The sequence below is a fragment of the Cheilinus undulatus genome, linkage group 2 (genome assembly GCF_018320785.1).
Source record: "Cheilinus undulatus linkage group 2, ASM1832078v1, whole genome shotgun sequence".
Lineage (NCBI taxonomy): Eukaryota > Metazoa > Chordata > Actinopteri > Labriformes > Labridae > Cheilinus > Cheilinus undulatus.
The window spans coordinates 47175179-47189085 of NC_054866.1; the positions used below are offsets into that span (position 1 = coordinate 47175179).

The window sequence follows — 13907 nt, forward strand, 5'->3', positions numbered from 1 at the left end:
ATTTAAAATAGGATATTGTTGTGTTATTAATTCAGCATATTTTAGTCATAAAAAGAACAAAATGTAATTTTTTATCCTGTCACATCAGCTCTCAAATGTACTTCAGACTGTCTCTGGTGTTTTTAGATCATGTCCTTACTTATGATGAAATCCCAGGTTAGAAAACTTAAAAGAATGTCAGAATCTTAAAACTGTGTTAGTAGGTTTTAAGAACAAATTTCTTTTTAATAGTGGTTGTAGAATGAGGCCAGGTGACTTTGTCCTTCCTCTGTTTCATTTTGCTTCACTTTAAACCAAATATTTGACTCTATAACGCAACATGATCTTCATAAAAGCCTGCAGGAGTGTAAAGAAGTAAATGATTTATTAATTTTTGTTTTCTATTCTCAGCCTGAGTGTGCATCCTGATATGGTTACCATAGCAACTGGGCAAGTAGCTGGAAACTCTAAAGATGGAAAGGTAGGACCGTGCCTACATCCTCCTACAGATTATTACCAAATGATTCACACTGACATGGATTAATGTTGGCCTTAGGTTATTTATGTGATCAAACAATCTGGCTAGTGTAGGAGGGTTTCAGCATGAGGAATAAGAGGTTCTCGCTTTGAATAAAATTCAAAATGTCAATAAAGAAAGCCATTGTGTTCTGTTATCTGATTGTTTTAATGTGTCTGCTCAGCTGCTGGCTCCTCATGTCCGTGTTTGGGACTCTGTGAGCCTCAACACGCTGCATGTGCTCGGGATGGGCGTGTTCGACAGAGCCGTCACCTGTGTGGCTTTCTCCAAGTCGGTAAGCAGCTTCCCGACTCTAGATTTTAACTGACACATTTAACCGTCTCTTTGCTTTATTAAGATCTAACTCTGTTGTTCTCTCAGAACGGCGGCACCTTCCTCTGTGCTGTCGACGATGCCAATGATCACATCCTGTCAGTCTGGAACTGGCAGAAGGAAAAACAAGTGGCTGATGTCAAGGTACCCTCTATCTTTGTTATGACCCCATTTAGACTCACACAGTTGTATGTGAATTAATCCAAGGTCTCAGTTTCCTACTCTGTCCCTTACAAACATTGTGGTTTAGCAGTATGATGTTCAGAATCTAAATGATCCTCACGCTGTCTCTGCAGTGCTCCAATGACTCTGTGCTGGCTGCTGTGTTTCATCCCATGGATGCTAACCTGATCGTCACCTGTGGAAAATCTCACATCAACTTCTGGACCATGGAGGGAAACACGCTCACCAAGAGACAGGGCCTGTTCGAGGTACTGCCCTCCTACATCACGTTTAACATATCAGCTAATTCATCATGTACAGCTATATTAAATAAATGCTGCCTTATACCGGATCACTGCAATAAACTTTTTACCACTGCATCTCTCTGCAGAAACACGAGAAACCAAAGTATGTGCTGTGTGTGGCGTTTGCTGAGAATGGAGACGCCATCACAGGAGACTCCAGCGGGAACATTTACATCTGGGCCAAAGGTATAATTTCAATGATGATCCCACCTTTATGGTTAGATAATACAGAGGTTAAATCTATAAACATTTAAACATGAAAACCATCCATCAGAGTCAGGAGGTCTTCTGTTTATGTCCTGATTTCCTGTGTTTTGATCAACAGGTGGTAACCGTATCACTCATCAGGTGTCAGGGGCCCATGAGGGCGGGATTTTCTCCATTTGCGTCCTGAAGGACGGCACCATGGTGTCCGGAGGAGGGAAGGACCGTAAGGTGGTGTTGTGGAACCACGACTACAGGAAACAGTCTGAGATGGAGGTGAGAAAAAAAGGGTTTTTAAGAAGTAAGAGTCCTGTGAGTGAGGGATTTAAAGCTGCTGTTTGGAGATTTTAGCTGAATATGAAACAGTCTGATATTAACAACGATGATTCTGTTTGATATACAAAAGCAAGACCAGCAAAGAAGATTAATTATTTATATATATTTATTCTGTTCAGTCTTAATATGGCAGCTATTATAATTTTAGTCATAGTTTTAGTTCTTTTATCAAAATTCTTTTTTTTAAATCACGTTTGAATTGTTCTTAACCTTTAAAGCTTTGTCTAGGCAGTCCGCAAAAATTACAGATATTTTAGTCCAGTTTTAGTCTGAAGTTTAGACTTTACTTTAAGCCAAAACATGTATTTGCTTTAAACTAATTTAATCTACCAAATCGTAACAATAACATGAATCTGGAACACGCATATTAATGCACTATCATACTTTAACTACATTAAAATATACTGATAAAAATACTGACATATCTTAAATTAGATAACATGGATTTTGAATGTCAGACAGTCCAGTATTTACATTTTAGTCTCATTTTAGTCTCCTTGACAAAAACGTAACTAGCTTTTTGTCAGTTTACATCATTGAAGAGCCATTTTAGCTAGTCTTATTCTAGCCTTCTACATGAAAATAAATCGTCAAAGAGCATTTTTAATTATAGTCTAAGGCTTGCCACACACTGCAGGGTTTTAAGCCTGATTTGAGGCAAGATTTGCCACCCAGTTTACCATCCTGGGGGCGTATCCCGAGTGTCTGAATAATCCTTAAGTGTGTGGTGTCAACATGATTGTTTTACTGCTCCAAATTGTGTCGTCACCTCCTAAACCCTGAATTGTAAATATCAAACATATTTGATATTTACGACTCTAGGTCGTACTGCCTCCAACGGAGTACCCACATCAACCAATAAGAGCAAGCAGACGGGGTAGCGTCAACAGCTGGATCAGACGTACTTTCACCGCCACAACCATAAACACAACTGTGTCTTCATTACAGCCAGGATCTCATCTTGAGTCTTCTCTGTGTTTTATTATTTTTGCTGCACCTGTTACACATGCCAGGGCAGCCTGTTGTGGAGGGACAGCAATAGGGTATGGACAGACATCCATGTTTGTTTTTCTGAGGTCACATGACCACCTGAGGTCGTTGGCAGGTCGTTAAGTGTGCACATAACAAACCAAAACTCAAATGCATGTTAAGTAAATGACCCAGAGGCCCACATTTTCAGTCATGGCTTGTTAAACTGGAAAGAAAATCTTAATTTTGCAGCACTTTAATGGAAAGTCATCGTTATTCTTTTCAGTACCTCAAAGTTGGTTGTTGAGAACTGGATGATGAGCTTTGTTAGCGGTGTTAGTGATGCTTTAATGAACATGTGAGCCTCCTCTTAGAGCGTTCTGTGTTTTGTGATTCAGGTGGGCGAGCCGTTCGGGCCTGTTCGCGCTCTGGCTGAGGGCAAACCTGGAGAACTCTTCGTAGGAACCACCAAGAACGCCATCATCAGAGCTGCCTTCCCTGACACTTTAACTCCTATTGTTCAGGTACACATGCACATTCATATTTCTGTTTAAGAGGAGCATGCAGCATTATTTATGTCAGAGGGTATTCATAAACATGCAGCTCTGAGGTAAACTGGTCTCAGGTTTGTTAAAACAGACTTGTTCTATATCACAGGGTCACACAGATGAGCTGTGGGGTCTGGATGTTCATCCCACCATGGAGCAGTTTGTCACCTGCTCCCAGGACAAGCAGGTTCACCTCTGGGACACCAACTCCCATCAGCCCCTCTGGAGCAAGACCATCGAGGTGAAGAAAGACCAGACATCAGGGTGTTTATTGAAGATGACACTGTTGAATGAAAGCATTAATCCAACTCTCTTCTCCCTGCTGTTCTCCAGGATCCTGGGAGGTCTGCAGGTTTCCATCCAAGCGGGGAAGTTCTGGCTGTGGGGACCATGACTGGAAGGTCAGCCTCAGAGTTCAGAAACTGGACACTAAAGTCCGGATAATACTTCTGCATCAGATCTACATCATTTCATGTTTGGACAGCTAAGCCTATGCATTAAGCCCGACATGCACCTCCTCAGAGATAAAACTATACATCACTGCAATCACTGTCTATCATCATATAATAGGTGCCTTATACCTCTGGGAATGTAGAGGGATTTTTCTTTAGTTTCAGCGAAGGCAGTGGTTAGATATGTTGTTACATAGGAGTAGTCATTTTATAATAAACAGTGTTAAAAGTCAACATAATGTTCCTTAGAACTTTCCTGAATTTCTTGACGTGTGCATGTTTGTCTGTGTTACAGGTGGTTGGTGCTGGACACTGACACCCGGGATCTTGTTTCTATGCACACAGATGGAAATGAGATAATTTCTAATGTGAAATACTCTCCAGGTAAAACATCGCCCTGATTCAGATTCATTAGAGATCATTTTAGTGTCAAAATGAAGCTGTTTTTAACCCTGGACTTGTTCTTTCAGATGGTAACTTCCTGGCTGTTGCCTCCCATGACAACTTTGTTTACATCTATGCTGTGACGGAGAACGGTCGGAAATACAGCCGTGTGGGGAAATGCACTGTAAGTATATTTCACTAAAATATCAGTATCTTTAAAGCCATGTTTCCAAGCCCAAGAATAACTGTTACACATTAGACATCCAAAACAAGATGGACCAAACTTTTGTCAAAAAAGTGACATTCTCCAAAACTTCCTCACAGTGATGTGGGTCCTCATGAACACTTGCTGATAAATTTTAGCCCCTCAGGAAGCCCTCACATCCTATTAAAATGTTTGCTCCATGTTTTCTCCAGGGTCACTCAAGCTTCGTCACCCATCTGGACTGGTCTGCAGACAGCCAGTACATCGTCACCAACTCAGGAGACTACGAGATCCTCTTCTGTGAGTCCTCTCTCCTGCCTTTAACCTTTTTGTTTCATTACCAGTCCAGTAATTGCCCTTGAAATATGAGAACTAAAGCCACTCATGTTTAAAAGTACATTTTTGTGTTTGTTTTGTCAGGGGAGGCCTCCAGTGGTAAACATGTGACGAACATGGACATCGTGCGTAACCTGGAGTGGGCCACGTCCACCTGTACCTTGAGCTTTAACACCTTTGGTAGGTCCATTGAAGCCTACCTGACATTTTATTCATATTTTATTCGTTCACTAAAAGCCAGAGAGGAAACATTACACGTCTGAATATGAGGTCTCCATCTAAGGTTAATTCCACTGATTATGGTCTGTATTTTGGGACTATTGTGGGGCTTTTTGAAGGGTTTGGACCTTGCTGTTAGTGCTGGGGGTCCTCCCCAAGAGTTTTGGGTAATCAAAATCTATTTTTAATGCTATTTTATTCACTCCTGGCCCCTTATTTACAGTCTAGATATACAGCACTATGCAGAACTTTTAGGTATGCCAAAAATTTAGGCTGAATTAAGGTGTGTAATGGCAAGTAAAACCTTCTGGCAGGAAGGAGCATTGATACAAGCCTAGCCATGCTCTGGATGGTCTTGCATGTTACCAGCGGCATTGGAAAGTAATCTGTTGAAAAAATTAAAATGTCCACACCTTTAGGACAGAGTAAGGAGCTGATGTGGTGAGTAAAAACAGCCTAGGGCAGTGTTTCCCAACCATTTTTCCTTGGCACCCGCCTACATGTACCTAAGAAAAGCAGAGCCCCCAGGCCCCAAGAGTGAAGACAAAGTGACACACTGCTGTCAATGATCAATGAAGATTTGGATTGTTTCACTGATACAACCCTAAAAAAGGCCCATGCATGCTTTTCTTATCAAAAGACCACTGTATAGACTACTTAGAAACTGCTTTATCATGGTTTTATTTATTTTATTTGCAAATCTAATTATCTAATTTTGGCAGCCTCAGAGCAGACAAAGCCCCCCCCCCCCCCCCCCCCCAAGATCTTTGGTGCCCCCTTAGGGGGTCCTGGACCCCAAGTTGGGAACCAATGGCCTCGGGTACCATCAAGGCAGGTAAAGGGTTTCCACCAGTCAGTCTTCCACTGTTGTTTAACCAGCACATCACGATGTGAGTGGTAGACATAGTCCAAGATGACAGTCAGCTTGGAACTATGCTCGTTTGCAGTGCTCTGAAAGCACCAAACTGCAGCTTTTTGTTTAGTTTGCTCTTTTAGATTTTCTCTTGTCAGCTGTGTCCACATCGATCTCTGATCAAATCACAGCAGCATTTACAGCAGCCTGAACATGATGTGAATCTTAATGTTTCTGTCTGTCTCTCTCTGTCTGCCTCTTTGTCTTCTTTGTTTCTCTCAGGAATTTGGCCGGACGGAGCAGACGGCACAGACATCAATGCCGTGTGCAGGTCACATGACGGATCCCTGCTGACCTCTGCTGATGACTTTGGCAAAGTGCACTTGTTCTCCTTCCCCTGCTCTCATCCAAGGGTCAGTCATTCACTCGCTCATACTCTCTTAGAAAATCAAAGAAGATACATTTATGATCTATTTATAATTTCAATATTGAAAAATTATAATTAAAACAGTAATCGTTAGTATTATGCATAATCAAAGTGCATTGTTTCTGTCTGATGACTTCCTGTTTTGTTTTTCACTTCCTCCTCTCTCCTCTTCAGGCTCCGAGCCACGAGTATGGTGGCCACAGCAGTCACGTGACCAATGTTGCCTTCCTGCACGACGACAGTCACCTGATCTCCACCGGTGGGAAAGACACCAGCATCCTGCAGTGGGTGGTTGCTTAGGCAACGGCATCACCACCCACATCTTGAATCCCTACAGACAGGGACCAGCCTCCTCTCAGACCCCGACACCTTTCACTGTTTTACCCTCCTGCCACCAGGGGGCAGTTACTCCTCTGTGCCTACTGGAAAATAAGAAATACAAACACAACACGACCGACCCACAGATGTCACCCCAGATGAGATAATAATAACCGAAATCCTCTTTAGTGTCCTGCTGTTTGTGATAGAATGTAGAGAAATTGACTTGTTGCAATGCAGGAAGTGAATCCTAACTGTATCCAAAAAAAGCAAACTACTGTAACACCAGAGCAGCTGGTGGAGACCACACACCTGTGGCTTTAGCATTAGTACTAACTGTGCCTGAACTGTATTCATCTTAACCCCCTTTAAAGAGAGCTCCACCTATTTTACTGGGACGTGACTTTGTACGTTTTAGTCCTTGATTCAAAAATCGTGTATACTTTATGATTCCTGCTCTCACAGAGGCAATCCAAAGGTCTGAATTTATGTGTTAGGGATTAATATTGAGCTCAAGAGCGATGCAGTGGTTAGCACTTTCACCTCACAGCAACAAGGTACCTGGTCCCAGTCACATGGGCCTTTTCTCTGTGGAGTTTACATGTTCTCCCCGTGCATTTTGGGGGTTCTTCCCGGGTACTCTGGCTTCCTCCCACAGTCCAAAGACATGCTTATCCAGTTTACTTCTGACTTTGAAAATTTCCAGAGGTGTGAACATGACTGTGCCTGGTAGTTTGTTTCTAATAAAACAGCCCTGTGACTGACTCAGGACCAGGCCAGGGTGTTGCTTCTCGCCCAGAGGATACGTGATACAGATCAGTGGTCACCAACCTTTTCAACTTTAGATCCACTATGAGCTGAACAGAGAAAACAAGATCTTCCTGCACAAATTCACAAAGATTAAAGCAACTAATATTTACTTTGAGTTTATATGATTGGATTTTACCCATGTGAAAGTTAGTGGATACAGTCTTCAGTTGATCTTTGAAGGTTTACATTTCTGTGTCGATACAAACTTCTGCACGTCACAAATGCATTCAAACTAGGCCTCTCAGCATTGATGCATTCATTGCAATTAAGTGCCATAATTGGTGCAGGAATTTTTAAATCACGATAAATTGCATACTTTATGGTCCCTTTCATCACAGTTTGGTTAAGCCACTTTAACATCTCCCTGCAGCCACAGTGATGTAAAATACATCCACCACTACTCCTTAATCTCTTCTCACTTTAAAAACTCACAGTAAGCTCAGTGGAGAGTCAAAAGTCATCTGCACATTGCTTTATCAAGCATTAACCTTTTTGCTATTACATCTCAATCCATAACAAGCTCCTTTTTCCATAGTTAAGATAAGATATTCCGTTATTAGTCCCGCAAGGGGAAATTCCAATTTACAGCAGCAAAAAGCAGTACAGACAAAGCAGGCCATTGGCAACAATAACACAATAGAAATAGAGGGCAACAAAAGTAGTGTGAACAAGAGCATTAGTAAATACAAAAATATGGAGTATGAAAACATCAACTACAAAATATAAATAGTATTTACAAACTGTTATGTACAGATTGGATATATTACAGATTGGGTATGTGGGGGAAAATACATCACCAAATAACACTATTTATGTTAAAAACGCTACTTATTTATGTCCTTTTGATGTAATTAATCACCGATTGATAAATAATTAAAATATACATGTTCTTTTTCTATGCTAATTTTACATTTGATATAAGAGCAGCATTTCATGTAAGGAAACAGTGATAAGAGACATTTTTTAAATTGTTTGTTAACATTTACTGGTAATTATAATCCAGATGTAAATTATAGACTGAACTGAGTGTATAGCCTGAAATCCTCTAATGAAAAAGGGAAGATTTTAAGCAGAATTAGGTTAAATTTACTATGTTTTTTTGTAATGTACAAGAAATTAGGGCTGAAAGATTTGGAAATAATCTAATTGCAATTTTCTCCCAATATTGCAATTTCAGTTTGATATGTGATTATTCTTTAAATTCCAACAAATACAAGCAATAAATCATTATATATTATAACCAACACAATATTAGATAAAACTAGGGTTTAAACATTTAAAAAATGTAACTGTGATTATTTTGACTCATATTTCCAAGTGGATATATACATTATTATAGGTAATGATAATTTTCCTGTCATCCTCATATTTAATCAGAAAATGTGAACAATGAAGTAGGATTTTTTTGTTGACTATTCTAAAAAAAAAAAAAAAAGTGGCTTTTGAATGATTGGATGATGTGTGATGCATGACATCTCTGCTGCAAAAATAAAAGTTTTAAAACAGCATTTTGACTCAAGTTTTAGGCTTAAGAAATATTGCAACTACTGCGATTTAAAAGTTGCAGCAGGCCATATTGCAATTTAATCTAATTTTCAATTAATTGCCTAGCCCTACAAGAAATGTAAAGGAATATAGCAACAGAGGGTCATTTGCATTGCAAGGTTTGGGAACCCCTGGTCCAGTATTAAACTAAAGTCATGAAAATGTCATTTTCTGTCTTAAACTGGAACAACATATACAAGAAGGTGATAAAGGAAACAGAGCTAGACATAATACACGTGTAAACAAAGATCTTGTAATGTCTCCAAGATGTTCTAAAGGTCAGGGACCCCTGGTATAGATGATGCATGAATGAGAGTAATATTAGGACAGTACTTCTGCATCTCAAAGCAGCTGTAGGTTTACATACATGCCCACATGATGTGATGATTAAAGCAAGTTCCTAAATGTTGTGTAAGGTGGTTAGCTTATTGCATAAACTGCATACTTTATTAACTAGTATGAACTAGAACAACATCACTATGCTCTAAAATTTAAGCTTGAAAGGAATGTGTTGCAGAATCCTGGTCAGACATATGAAGTTTAAAAAAGTTTTCATTCTGAATGCATGGAAGCCAAGAATGTCATAAAGTATACACAATTCAAGGGCTAAAACATCCATAATCACACGAACATTTAAAGATTTCACATTAACTTTGCACCCCAGGTGAAAATAGTAGATTCTTATGAACATGCTCCCTTTTTCCTGAAGGAAGAAATCCCAACATTAAACTTCCTACAGTTAAATAAAACAGAATGTAACCCTCTAAAGGTTTAAAGTGCTGCAGTCAGAGTTTCTATGTGTTCACTTATGGCAGTAAGCGATGGTGATGATGTTTATAAGAATGAACTGGCCTGCCTGGGGCAAAGAAAGATTGTATTAGTCTTCATAAAATAGGTGGCATTCCCCTTTAAAAATCTTATTATAACCTAACTGCCTTGTTATCTTTCCTTCCCTAACATGATTTCTGACATGACTACAGAATGTTTGTAAGTATTACAGATCACCCTCTGAGATTTAAACGGTACAAAGTGGCTGTTCTTGATCCAGAGCCTCTCATATAACCCCCGCCCCTGCCCTCTCCCCTCGGGCTGCTGTGGTCTTATTACTGTAACTGTGCTGAGGAGGCACTAGATGGCGCTACATTTCAAGAGACAGAGCATGACTGAGGCCGCCCTCCTCCTGTAGATGCTGTTAATGTTGCAGAGGTCTATAGAGTTAATATATGCATTACGCAGTATATCCAAGTGGCTGTGTTATTTTAATATTTAACCCTGATGGATGTTGTTATTATTCTTGTGGCACTTTTAGTGATTGACAGAAGGGTAACGTAGGCTGCTGTGCTGTTGAAGTGAGCTTTAGCTTTGCCTTCTTCTCTTTTGTTAATAAAGTTTTTACCCAACTCACTTCAGACTTTTCTCTTTTTACTGGGCAGGGGAATGGGTGTTAGGAATTTTAGATTCATCTACATATCCTGCATTTTTAGTGCCTATAAAAGTATTCACCCCCTTGGATGTTTTACCCTTAGACTGATTTTATACATCGATCATAGTCAACATAATTTGGCTTTAATGACAAAACACCTGTGCCTGGAAGGTCCATGTCACTGCTTAATCAGTATCCCTGGCTACCATTACACCATGAAGACAAAGAACATTCTAGACTAGAAGACAAAATCTAGACTAGAGTACACCAAACGGCATGTGGGACACTCCATGGGAAAATTGGAGTCCACTTGTCCACTTGCCTTGGCATGTGGGAGACTCACATTGGTTCATCAACAACTTTTTTAACATTTAGAATCAGCATTTTCCACCTATCAAGGTACCATTAACTCAAGAAATGATCCTACAGTTAGGTTTTAATATGCATCAATCCGTTTTCTACCCCGCTTATCCCGTTTGGGGTTGCTGGGGGCGGGAGCCTATCCAATCTGTCATTTGGCCAGAGGTGGGGTATACCCTAGACTGGTCGCCAGAGATGACCAGGCAAACTCACACTCACACCTACGGCCAATTCAGAGTCACCAATTAACCTAATATATTTTGGTGGTCTTACAGCAATATTTTACAGTATTAGGAACAGAAATATTTTTAATGATTCCTTACAAGGACAACAATTATTGGGCAAAATTATCATACTCAGGGTATGAAGATATAAATCCTTGGTATTTCAATACACACAGGATCTGCTATAACCATGCCTTTGCCCCAGCATTGTGGACAATACATTTTCTATATGGGTTGCTAAGGGACTGAGGTGCATATGCATCATTAGGGCAGTCAAGCTCAAAATATGATACACTTCACTACAGTGTCTTTTGTTTTATGCAACTTTGGCACTTTGTGAGAAAACATCCCTCTCTTTGAGTCAAACTCTTATGAAGTAGTTTACTCTTTCACCAAATATGAAGCTCATCTAAGTTTGTGAATTACTTTTCAGGGAACTCACGACCTGCTAACTTTATTAGGAAAGCTTGGGAAAGAGAAATTAATGTTGTGTTTTCTGATAAAGTACGAAAGATTGCACTTTCCCGTATTCATAGCTGTTCAATAAAAAGCAGACTAAGGTCAATACAGTTAAAGTAATTTAGCGTTTTTCTAAAGGCAGATTCTATAAGTTTAACCCCTCTGTGTCTTTGGTGTGTGATGAATGTAAATTAAGTGATGGTGCATTGTTGCATTTATTTTGAGACTGCATGAAGCAATAAAACATGTTACAATACTATATAATACAATTCATGCAGTACGGTATGATGTGATGCATGTGGTACAATATGATGTGCAAAATGCATTAGATAGGGAATGATAATGCATGCGATATGATGCTTTCAATACAATACAATATGATATGATGTATATGATATGATACGATGCTTACAGTATGATACTATGCATACAATATGATACTATGCATACGATATAAGAGATAAGATACATTGGATACGACATGATACACGCAATACAATTTGATATGACGCATGTGATACGATAAGAATGATATGATACGATGCATGAAATACAATGTGATACACTCTGAAGTCCCCTTGCAGAAATTTGAATGGACTCAAGTGCTGCGTACATTGAGCTGCTTCTACAGTAGAGCCACTGAATAAAAACTTAGAAACAAAAATCTACATGTAAAGAGAGGCCCACTCTGATAAAAAACACATAAATATGTACACCAGTATGTAGGAGTGATAATTTAACTTGTAAATGATAATTTGGATTCAGCTTGTCTGAGTAATTTCAGAGAAAAAGCAAATATTTCATAGTCAGTCATTACGGACAAATACCCATACTGCATATGGAAGGTGCATTTAAAGCTGAAACAAAAAGGGTTCTTTTCTGAGTCTCTGCAGTCACACGTAATCAGCAGACACATCTTGTGGCTGCTTTAAATGCATTCTGGGAAATTACCTATAATTACGGACTGGGTCAGAAGAATGTGAGGTTGTGGAAGATGTACGAAGGTCAAACACTTCATCGTAAACGATGATGATGATAATGACGATGTACAAAAAGTGATGATATATGGTTTAGCTGCCATACTGTGTGTTTCGACCTCAGTGTCAGGAGGAGAGGGAGACACTGAGGTCAGAAGAAAAGAGAAACATTCCAGTGTTTATCGAACAAGACTAAGGTCAGTTTATGTTGCTGCTGTGGTCACGTTGTTCTGCTTTCTGTCAACACCTCTCAGGTCAGGACCAGGGTCTGCAGACTCTGAAGCTCCTCATTAGAACCAAAACATGGAGTCAGAGGTGACCAGGAGGTTTACATTGGATCTTAGGTGATAACACTTCAACAACCAATGACATTTCATGAGTTCTGCTGCTAAATCAACAGCTCTACTGCTCAAATGTGAATCTGAATAAGAGGGTGCAACAGGCTTTATGCTATAAAGGAGGAGGCTGGGGTGGAGGAGGCTGAACTTAGCCGGCAGCGTGGCGCATCAGCATCAATGCAAGCAGAGGTTAGTGAGAAGATACCTCATATTTAAATGCACATCTGTGTTGAAAGTAAGAGCTGTGATTGGCTGTAGGAACTGGGATGCGATAATTGGGATCAGCTGGCTGTCAGCTGATCATGGCTGGGTGTATGACTACTGTGCCCTGCATGAACAAATGCTGAGATTCATTAAAGCTGCTCTAGATCAGTATTGCTTTGTTAGAATAATCACAAAGGAAATCTGTTGGAATAACCATAAGCAGTTCTACCATTAGGCTAAGGTTGCCTGGGGCCTCACACTCTAACAGGCCTAAAAAATGTACTGTTGTCATTTTGTATATAAGGGGTCAAGAGTGAATTTAAAAAAGCATTAAAATTATTCTGATGATCCATAAAGGCCTAGGGAGGATCCCTGTCCCCAACATTAAGGGCAAGACCTCCAAAAATGTCTTAATATCAAGCAAATGAGTTAAGTAGACCCCTATAGACATATTAAAACCATGGCCTAATGGATTACTATTTGGTAAAATTGTATCCCTTTGATAAAAAAGATATTTTACGTAAATTTTATGTTGTCTTATTAGACATAATGCCCAGCAAAGGCCTCATTAATTTAACCTTTTCCATTTTTCTCAGCATTTCTTTTAGCTTCACTTGAAACTGTATAACAAGAAATAAACTAAATTAGTCTTAGCGGCTTAAGTGGGCAAAAACATGAACATTACAAGGACAAAAGGACTTCCCATACAGTGAGAGGAAGAGCATGAGACATCCGATACCCTAAACTTTAACACAATAAACATCGACCTTTAGGACGAGGGTGACACAGAGGACAAGGAGAGAGAGAGGAGGCACTCCGAGGATCTCTGAGAGACAGAGACACTTTTAAAAATGGACGATAATCATTTTACTGGAGCTTCAGTATATGGAGGATAAATTTAGTTTGTCATATGTCTCATGCATGTAAGGGAAGTAATTGAAAATAATGGGGTCAAGGGGTGTACATGCCCAGTACCACCACAGTATTATCCTTCCTAAAGCTTCATCTTAATGTCTGACG

The 13907-nt window shown here is 39.7% G+C and overlaps 1 protein-coding gene across 2 annotated transcripts in view; it reads left to right on the plus strand.

Annotated features, from left to right (window-relative positions):
* Positions 1–10306, plus strand: part of eml2 (EMAP like 2) — a 56405-nt gene extending 46099 nt beyond the window's left edge. For both annotated transcript variants that reach the window (XM_041809663.1, XM_041809671.1), the window contains 15 exons: positions 391–460; positions 681–791; positions 878–973; positions 1126–1260; positions 1383–1482; positions 1622–1776; positions 3204–3329; positions 3463–3594; positions 3687–3754; positions 4101–4189; positions 4276–4373; positions 4607–4694; positions 4815–4910; positions 6085–6215; positions 6404–10306. In XM_041809663.1, the coding sequence (XP_041665597.1) occupies positions 391–460; positions 681–791; positions 878–973; positions 1126–1260; positions 1383–1482; positions 1622–1776; positions 3204–3329; positions 3463–3594; positions 3687–3754; positions 4101–4189; positions 4276–4373; positions 4607–4694; positions 4815–4910; positions 6085–6215; positions 6404–6529 (1621 nt within the window). In that variant the 3' untranslated portion in view covers positions 6530–10306. The remainder of the gene's footprint in view (positions 1–390; positions 461–680; positions 792–877; positions 974–1125; positions 1261–1382; positions 1483–1621; positions 1777–3203; positions 3330–3462; positions 3595–3686; positions 3755–4100; positions 4190–4275; positions 4374–4606; positions 4695–4814; positions 4911–6084; positions 6216–6403) is intronic.
* The last annotated feature ends 3601 nt before the right edge of the window (positions 10307–13907 follow it).